The 10,018-nt window shown below is 38.4% G+C and overlaps 2 protein-coding genes and 1 pseudogene across 2 annotated transcripts; 1 reads left to right on the top strand and 2 right to left on the bottom strand.

Moving 5' to 3' along the window:
- Positions 1–279: 279 nt before the first annotated feature.
- On the bottom strand, positions 280–1,428 carry LOC108806870 (F-box protein PP2-B15-like; annotated as a pseudogene).
- A 5,178-nt stretch (positions 1,429–6,606) lies between these two features.
- Positions 6,607–8,368, top strand: LOC108806861 (pentatricopeptide repeat-containing protein At1g09190). Its single transcript, XM_018579069.2, has one exon. It carries the CDS (start codon positions 6,732–6,734, stop codon positions 8,187–8,189), a length of 1,458 nt encoding a protein of 485 aa, XP_018434571.2. The 5' UTR covers positions 6,607–6,731; the 3' UTR covers positions 8,190–8,368.
- LOC108806881 (GTP-binding protein SAR1B) lies at positions 8,203–9,505 on the bottom strand. The gene is made up of 3 exons (XM_018579092.2): positions 9,254–9,505; positions 8,986–9,117; positions 8,203–8,735 (listed from the first exon to the last, which is right to left on the bottom strand). Exons 1-3 carry the CDS (start codon positions 9,380–9,382, stop codon positions 8,415–8,417), a joined length of 582 nt encoding a protein of 193 aa, XP_018434594.1. The 5' UTR covers positions 9,383–9,505; the 3' UTR covers positions 8,203–8,414.
- Between the last annotated feature and the right edge of the window lie 513 nt (positions 9,506–10,018).

The following is a 10,018-nucleotide window of genomic DNA, read 5'->3' as shown; positions in this document are numbered from 1 at the left end:
TACTTAAACCGTAACGAACCGAGAAATTGGCGCTTTATACTCCGCTTGCTTCTTTCAAAACAGAGCTAACGAACTAGCTGCTGAGCAAAGGAGAGCCTGTTTAATGGAAATCGAGAGGAAGCTCCTACGCCTCCTCCACGGCCACAGCACTCGAACCCGTTTACCCGAGATCCACGCCCATCTCCTCCGCCACTTCCTCCACGGTTCCAACCTCCTCCTCGCCCACTTCATCTCCATCTGCGGATCCCTCCGCAACTCCGACTACGCCTCCCGCGTCTTCGCCCACATCCAAAACCCTAACGTCCTCGTCTTCAACGCCGTCATCAAATGCTACTCCCTCGTCGGCCCTCCTCTAAACTCCCTCTCTTTCTTCTCCTCCATGAAATCCCGCGGCATCTGGGCCGACGAGTACACCTACGCGCCTCTCCTCAAATCCTGCTCCTCTCTTCCCGATCTTCGGTTCGGGGAGTGCGTCCACGGAGAGGTTGTTAGAACCGGGCTGCACCGTCTCGGTAAGATCCGGATCGGGGTCGTGGAGCTTTACGCTTCGAGCGGGAGGATGGGTGATGCGCGGAAGGTGTTCGACGAAATGCCTGAGAGAAATGTCGTCGTTTTCTTCTCACCATTTCCCACTTTTATCCAAGTCTCGGCGGGAACTAGGTCTAGTCCATATGCTCGTTTAGTCACTTTCATAATAAGATAAGCTCCGTAGCTCGTGCTCGGAGATAGAGCTCCGGTTTGGATTTTTCCAATGATTTCTAACCAGTCCGTCATTATAAGTCGGACCCCTTCCGAAAATCTAATACAATTTTAGAAAAATAAAATTTAAATATAATTATACCAAGTATACAACTTGCTTATTTAATATAGTTTTAAAAAAAATTTAAAAGTTGACCTTGAATCTGATCGAGGGCTCCAAGACCAGTAATGTCGTTGATCGCTCCAAGTTATGGAAAGATCTCTTGCCGACAGAACATACGATATCTTCCCTGTCAGCTTCTCGATCTTGAATATCTAAAGATCAAAACATACCTAAGCTTAAGAAAAGCTCTTTTTTGTTATTGTACCAAGGGGGATGAATGATGGATGAACCTTTCTGCCATTATCGATGAGAACTGATTCACAGAGACATCGATAGAGCTCCTTTTTGGATGAGAAACTCTTATGAGTCGAGCTAGAGATGAATCGTCTGTACTCGGAAGTCGGAAGGTAGAAACTTCTCCCAAACGAAATCAGAGTCTCCCGCGACCCGGAAAACAGAGGAAACAGACGCCGAGGAGAACGTGTCGGCAGGAGTTGTGAAGGAGAGTATATTCGCCACGCATGATTCTGGTAACATCATCATCATCATCCTTTCTTCGATCTTCAATGTTGAAAAATAGAGAATAGTATATCGGTTGGCTCTGTTCCTCAAGTTTCTTTTCTACATGTGTTTTGTGTGTTCTAGACGCAAACGGTGACCGATTATTCATACTATATATAATATTAGCAAATGCTTTGGCGTCTTTTAGCAAGTGTCCATTTTGGTTTGACTCAGTGGCCTATTTTCTTAAAATTTGAAATATTATTTTCTTACTTTTCATGGAAGACAAAAAGGTTTGGTGGTTTTTGGTCAAGAAAAGATGATGTTTGTTATATATGAAATAAAATAATTTTGATTAAACATATATTTATTGTGGTTAAATAAAATAAAGCAAAATCTTGAAAGTTATAACAAAAAGAGAATCTGTCTGCGCAATTTTTGTAGATGAAGATTTATCAGAACTTTCAACAACAAGGTTTTTAAACACTATTACATTCAAAACTAAAGTAAATACTCTTTACAATCAAGATGAAAAAAAACGGAGAATGAAGGTTGAAGAGATGAGCTATTCTTGTTTTCAAATCAGTAGAATCGAAATTACCTTAAAGAATCATGAAGTTAGTAAGAATGAAAAGTGAAGATGCTTATGAAATATCATTAAAAAGGTATAGAGGAGCTCTTTGCTTGAATCACTCTGATTTTTTCTTTGTTTGATAGTGTGTTTAACTTCACATGGCATGAAACTTTATTTTCATCCAATTGTGATATGATTTTTCAATGATAATCTTGATCTCCTTTAAGATTTTTATTATGTTCTAAACTCGTCTTAATGACATTTTGCAAAGTGTTCAACACAAATCCAAAATTTCTCAGTTTTAAATTGTGTACATCTTCTTCCTTGGTAACTTTGGCTTTTATCCAAAAGTCACAAGTTTTATTATCATTTTAATTTGTTTTAAGTTTATACTTTATATCTACATAAAGTATAAACAAAAGCTTTTATTTTATTTTTGCATCAGACATAAAACGCACAAAAAATACATCATTATTTTTCTATCTAGAAAGATTTATCATAACTTTATGTTGAAATCCTCTAAGCAATACATAAATGTAAGTGATATACATATAATCTACCTCAAATCAGAAATGTAATAAAGTAAACCAGTCGTTCAAGAGAAGCAGCACAATGGCATATAAAAGAATGCAGAAAGTAAACAAAGCAGTAACGAAATGATGCTATAAGAGAATGCAAATACTACATTTGACACAAATTCTACAGAGTAAGTGAGAGAAACCATACGTTTTGCAAGTGATATAAGTGTCTCAAGAATGACAGAAACCTTCACTAGTCAAATACATAGCAGTAACAACAAGTCATGATCTAGAGGCGAGATCGTTTTCAAGTTGATTCCACTTTTCAACAATGGAGGCTTCGTCCCTGTGCACTGAAAGATGCAAATCGAAATGTAAGTGGACACACATAAATCTAACTGCAAGAAATGTATTCAATCAAACCAGTTGTTTAGGAGGATGAGGACAGTGGCATATACCTCAGAGACTCCAATGTTATTTGCTAGCCTTTTCACATGAAGGTTAACATTATATATCTCTTGAATAACAGAAGCAGAGATTAGCACACATAATTCTTTTGTGGACTAAGAGAAATGAGTCAATCGACAGAAAAATAAGAGATTGGAACAAACAAGTTTCAATGTTCATAAAATCAATCGCATCGGAAGAAGAATCATAGATTAGGACAAATGAGTTTACTAAGACACACATATAGATATAATCAACACAAGTACATAATCAAAATCAGCGATTAGAACAAACAAATTTCACTGTTCAGACTATGAAACACGTATATAATCGAAGCAGAGATGAGGACAAATGCAATTCATTGTTTAGACTGAGACAAGTATAGAATCAGTCGAGAAGAATCTGAGATTATCACAATCAAATTAGAATCAATGTATCAAAAAAAAAGACAAAGAAGAGCGGAGAAGGAGCTGTAAAAGATCCTGCTAATGGCGCGCGAGAGAGAGCAATATTATTGGGGAGTCCTCAATACAAAGTCCCTAAAAATATATGTGTAAGTATATATTATATATGCGAGTGTAATTGTGGGTTAAGGACTTTATGGAAACTAAAGCCGAAAGTTCCTTATTTACACATATTTTTTTTTTAAAGACTCTAGTGCAAAGACACCAATAATGTTGGTCTAATGTACGCATATAAATATATTCTTCTTCTGACCAAAAAAATGAATATATTCTTCCTTTAGTGGGCCCACAGCATAAACTAATATTTTTATAGATATTTTTTTGATAGAGCATAAAATAATAGTTATTTGTCAAATTTAACAAAAAAAGATAAAAATAGTTATATGTCAAATTATACATGTACACCTACAAATGATCTATAAATTATACATACATATGATTATAACTTATGTGTATATATATTCAATGACCGCAATAAAATGTCAGTCCACTGATTAAATTTTCATTTAAATATAATATGTATTTTCTTCTTGGCAAGTAAACAAAAACAAACAAATTTTCAAAGAAAAATATGAATGAATAAAAAGTGAGAACTAGAAGAATATAAAATATAAATTCACATTCCAAAAAAAAAAATTATCATAGATAAATATAAGAAGATGACAAGAAGAATGAAAGAAAATTGTAGCATAATAAATTTAGGAAACTATTACTATTGAAGTATTTGGGTAAATGAAAGGATCACAAATAAATATTCAAAACCAATATAAAATGAATTAAGGTCAAGAGAACAATTTTTATAGCTAATATGTTAAATGATCTATTTAAATATATAAATAGAAATCCTCAATGTAAATATTTAGGGGGACATGGACAAAGAAGACCAATAAACATGAAATTGTTGACTATCAGCTCCTAGAGAAAAGAGAAAAGAGAAAAGAGAGAAAAGAGAGAAAAGGAGATCTGTATCGGAACGGCGGTCGGCCGGCGCATGAACATCTGTGCCGCTACCGTTTCCTTTTCCCTTCCGTCAAGTGTTTTCTTTTTGCCTCTTCTTCATCGCTTCGGACAGATCGCCTTGTTTGAGCTCTGGTCTGAAGCCACTCCGGTGGTTTTCATCTGGAGGGAAGACGCGTTCGGGGGGAGTATCGTGTTTAAGAAGATCGGTTTGCATGTTTAAGGTTTTAGTCCGGGGGATGGAGGCTTCCATAGATCCGTCGACGCCGGTTCTTCTCCGGGAGGTGAAGACTTCGTTAGCTTCGCCGCCGCCGATTCAAGTCGCCGGGAAAAGGAAGATTTCTCAGATCCGTCTTCGCCGGTCTTTGGCTTCGAAGGGTGGAGGCTCATAGAGCTCTACGCTGTCGTCGTGAAACCCTTAATCTTTTGGGCTTTGGTTACTTAGGTTGGCTTCGTTGGAAGCGGTGTGGTGGTTCGTGTCATAAGGGTTTGCTCGCGTAAGGGTTGAGGAGTTCTCGGTTGAAGATGAGGCTCTACCTTGGCGGCGACAATGACAATAGGAGGAAATTGAAGGTTGTGAGTCTCGGGCTTAAAATTGGCCAGTAAGTGGCATCCGTGGATGGGAGTTTCAAGCTTTCGGTTAGTCCGATAATGCTCTCTGTGACAAGATTGACGGTGGAATGCCGGTCAGGTCACCGTGGAACCGCCGGGAAAAGACAAGATCAAGATGAGAGACACGTGCTCTCGTTTAGAGTAGTGTCGGTGATGAGGTTATTGGGCTTTGGCCCAGTTTCTTGGTTTGTTGGGTGTAGTAGTGAGTCGGACCGTGGACCTTTTTGTATGAACTATGAGCTTTGCCCTTTTCTTTTTAATAATAAAAAGATCCTTGACGGAAGAAAAAAAACATGAAATTGTTACTACTTTATCATTAGTTGGTCAGTTTGAGTTTGAATTTTGGTACAAGTGGTTATTTGAAAGGTATTCCAAAACATTTTTCAGTTTAAAACTCGGATTAAATAGTGTGGTAATCAATCTATTACACAGCATTCGATGTATTCTTTCTAAGACTGACCGGTCAGTCGATAGAGTTTATAAAAAAAAAAGTACTGTATATTCTTCTTTCCACCACTTGTATGTCGTTGTTGCATATGTTTAATCCCTAAAGACCGATCAAAATATAATAAAATGACTAGAGAAGTAGATAACAGGATCCCAAAGCAAACCCATTTTTTAGTCAAAAAAAAAAAACAAACCCATTTCAAATGCCGGGATATATTGAATATGAGGGGAATATAATGAATTCTTTCTTTTTTTGACATCAGGGGAATATAATGAATTAGAGTTCTCGTATTTTCCTTTCGTATTCAAGGATTGCATTTGCATGTGATTGCTTTTTTTGAACGGCCGACCCTAACATATCTTTTACAAAAAAGATTTATGTATTTATGTTTTCTCTTTAAAAAAGACATTGTTTCTAAAAATAAGTTTTTTTTTACAGTTTTAATGTTTTATAAAATAAAACTGGAAAACTGTATTAACAAAATTAATTATGTTTATTAAATTTATATTGACTAAAATTTATAAAAATTAAGTGTGAAGGAAATATGAAAATATTATGTATAAGATACAAATTATATAGATAAAGTAGGCGTTTTAGATAGTGAATAAATTATAATTTGTTCGAAGGTTATAGAGTGCAATTTCCTTTTTATTAATCAATATTTAGAATAATGTCATTATTAGGAAATATTTTGGAGTAGCTGTTATATATATTTTTTTCATTTTAAGAGAAAAAATAAAAAAATAATTATAGATGTTATATCCTAGAGGAGTGAGTGGCAGTTTGACTCAATGGATGGGGGATGTAAAGTAAAAATAGTCAAACCCAATATTGAGCCGCTTCTTATATTAAAGTAGTTACACAAATACCAACCTTTTTTTGTTAAAACTTAAAATTGTTACACATATTTCTTTATTATTTTTAATCGAATGTTAAATTTAATTAAAAAAAAAACATGTTCTTACAACTATGTGTAACTTTTTAAAGAAATTGCAACAACAAATTTTTTAATAAAGACTCAAGTTCAACTTCATCTTGTTGAGAACCAGAACTGCAACCCTCCTTTCAAGCTTTTTATCTCTTTTCCTCTGAATGATTGAGAATTTATTTCTCATAGTCTTATCTGTTACAGATATTTCACTGATTCTGCTGTTCCATTTGATTGAAAATTATCTATTTAAAATTTCTTGTAGACTCTCTTTATATTTGTCGAAAGTTATACCATATTTTCTCTTTGCTTATTCTGAAATAGTGAACATATAATATATTTTTCTAATTTGAAAATCAGACGTAAAAATTAATACTTAAACCGTAACAAACCGAAAAATTGGCGCTAAGACTCAGCTTGCTTTCTTTCAAAACAAAGCTACCGAACTACGTAGCTGCTGAGCAAAGGAGAGCCTGTTTAATGGAAATCGAGAGGAAGCTCCTACGCCTCCTCCACGGCCACAGCACTCGAACCCGTTTACCCGAGATCCACGCCCATCTCCTCCGCCACTTCCTCCACGGTTCCAACCTCCTCCTCGCCCACTTCATCTCCATCTGCGGATCCCTCCGCAACTCCGACTACGCCTCCCGCGTCTTCGCCCACATCCAAAACCCTAACGTCCTCGTCTTCAACGCCGTCATCAAATGCTACTCCCTCGTCGGCCCTCCTCTAAACTCCCTCTCTTTCTTCTCCTCCATGAAATCCCGCGGCATCTGGGCCGACGAGTACACCTACGCGCCTCTCCTCAAATCCTGCTCCTCTCTTCCCGATCTTCGGTTCGGGGAGTGCGTCCACGGAGAGGTTGTTAGAACCGGGCTGCACCGTCTCGGTAAGATCCGGATCGGGGTCGTGGAGCTTTACGCTTCGAGCGGGAGGATGGGCGATGCGCGGAAGGTGTTCGACGAAATGCCCGAGAGAAACGTCGTCGTCTGGAACTTGATGATCCGAGGGTTCTGCGACTCAGGGGACGTTGAGAGAGGTCTTGGATTGTTCCGGAAGATGAGCGTTGAAAGGAGCGTTGTGACGTGGAACTCGATGATCTCGAGCTTGTCTAGATGCGGTAGAGACCGCGAGGCTTTGGAGCTTTTCTGCGAGATGGTTGATCAAGGTTTCGAACCTGACGAGGCTACTGTGGTTACAGTCTTGCCAATCTCTGCTTCTCTCGGAGTTTTGGATACTGGAAAATGGATTCATTCGGCGGCAGAGTCTAAGGGTCTGGTTAAAGATTTCGTGACGGTGGGAAACGCTTTGGTTGATTTCTACTGCAAAAGCGGTGACTTGGAGGCTGCGACGGCTATATTCAAGAAAATGCAGCGGAGAAACGTGGTCTCGTGGAACACTATGATATCGGGAGCAGCGGTGAACGGGAATGGAGGATTCGGGATAGATTTGTTTGATGATATGATCGAGGAAGGAGAAGTATCTCCAAACGAAGCGACGTTCTTGGGGGTTTTAGCCTGTTGCTCATACACTGGTCGGGTTGATAAAGGAGAGGAGTTGTTTGGTTTGATGATGGAGAGATTCAAGCTTGAGCCGAGTACTGAGCACTACGGTGCCATGGTTGATCTGATGAGCAGGAGTGGACGGATCAAAGAGGCGTTTGAGTTTCTCAAAAGTATGCCTGTAGAGGCTAACGCAGCTATGTGGGGTTCGCTTCTCAGTGCGTGTCGCAGCCACGGAGATGTGAAGCTAGCAGAGGTTGCAGCTATGGAGTTGGTGAGGATTGAGCCGGAGAATTCGGGGAACTATGTGTTGTTATCTAATCTGTATGCAGAGGAAGGGAGATGGGAAGATGTAGAGAAGGTAAGAGCGTTGATGAAGAAGAAGTCGCTGAGAAAATCTACAGGCCATAGCACAATTTGCAATGTATCACCCTAAGAAGTAGCTGGTATTCTTTGATATCATAGTGATTACTACTTCACAATCAGAAACACATTTTTGTTTTAAGAGTTGTAAGCCATCGACTTAACATACATTAGAACTTAAACAGGAAACTACAAGAGAAACAGTTTTACGTCTTTTCAATGAGAAAAAAATGAGATGTCTGATTTATAAAACCGTGAAGCAACGCAAATCACCAATATGCTTTGATTGGTTTCCTTCTCACTTGATGTAGTAAGACAGCCATTTGAAGCCCTCACCATATCCCATTTTGCGGACGATGCTGCACATGAAGACCTCGAGCGGACGAACGCCAGATTCTCCAAGACTCACATTGCTTTTACCGGTAGTGAAATTGGTGAGACCCAAATGATACCTAAGCTCATCTTCAGAGGCTGCATAAGGAATATCAATCTTGTTTCCAAGGATAAGAAAAGGGACACTTGCTAATGCTTCATCAGATAAGAGAGCGTCAAGCTCTCTTTTCGACTCCACAAATCTCTCCTTGTCGTAAGCATCCACTAGGTACACAACAGCATCAACCTTCACACACAGACAGAGAGAAAAGAGTTTGTATCAGCATCGATATATAGATTCACACAAACACAGACACATGTATATTATGAATTTTGCTTCCAACATAAGCATCTAAACTATACATTTCTATGCTTTCAATATTGTGCCATGTACCATATGCAAAGAGATTATCACTTGTCAAGGAGATTTAATAAACAGAAAGCATGTCTCTAGTGACAGGATTATATGTTGAGATGCAATTGAGAGAGAGAGAGACCTTGGCATAGTAGTCTTTCCAGACCCTACGGGCAATCTGATGGCCACCCAAGTCAAAGGCCTTGAACTTGATTTTGCCAATGCTCAGTTCCTCAGATGTTGGATGCTGTGTTGGCTGGTGCTGAACTAATCTCTGTTAACAGACAAAACAGCGAAATCGAGAATTAAGCATGTTTGGTTCTTCCGCCTTTCAACAACACGCAATCGGAAGTTCGAAAAAAAACCATATGTAATCAAATAAGAAGAAGGAGCTAATGAAAAAAATCAACCTCGTCTTTGAGCATGTGAAGCAGAGTTGTTTTCCCGGCATTGTCGAGCCCGAGAAACAAGATCTTCGCCTCTTTCTGCCACAGACCTAACGTCGCCAGGATTCCATAGAACCAATCGAACAAAAACATGACTTAAGTCGTCTTCAAAGAAACTTTTATGATCTTTGTATTGAGAGATCTAATCGAGAGAGAGAGAGATGAAGAAGAACCAAACAAAAAATCAAATAGAAAAGGTTTTGTTTTGATGATGAGTGAAATCATTATTAAATGTAACGCATTTATACAAAAAAGGAGAAAAGGGAATAATAAACACGTGGATGATGGAGAGCTGGTGAATTGATGTGGAGCCTCCTGATTGGTACTAATCCTTCTCGTTGACGTCATTTGAACCAATGTGAACCGTCCGATCTAAGAATCAGAGGTTATGATCTTTTTTTAATACGTTGGCTTTGTTGGTTGGACTTTAATGGAATTTTCTTTCTCTGGGTAGGTGAGAGCCAAAAGAGAGATGGTTGGCAGCAAAAGATGATTAATGGCAGGGAGAATCGTTTGTCTCTATAACTTTGCCACATTTAGTTACAAAACATATATACAAAGTCCAAAATGGTTATTGTGGTTAACAACACTTTGTGAAGTGATTTGATTTTGCTGGTTTAGTTATTTCAGAGTTGCTTATCTTATAGATGCAGACTTGCAGTGGTCTTTTATAGCTGGGACCAAGTTGTTAGCCCATTGTCTAGTAGAGCTAAATAAAGTTCAAGTATG

The sequence above is a fragment of the Raphanus sativus genome, chromosome 1 (genome assembly GCF_000801105.2).
Source record: "Raphanus sativus cultivar WK10039 chromosome 1, ASM80110v3, whole genome shotgun sequence".
Taxonomy (NCBI): Eukaryota; Viridiplantae; Streptophyta; class Magnoliopsida; order Brassicales; family Brassicaceae; genus Raphanus; species Raphanus sativus.
The sequence above is the reverse complement of the archived record's forward strand: the minus strand, read 5'-3'. Positions and strand labels throughout refer to the sequence as shown.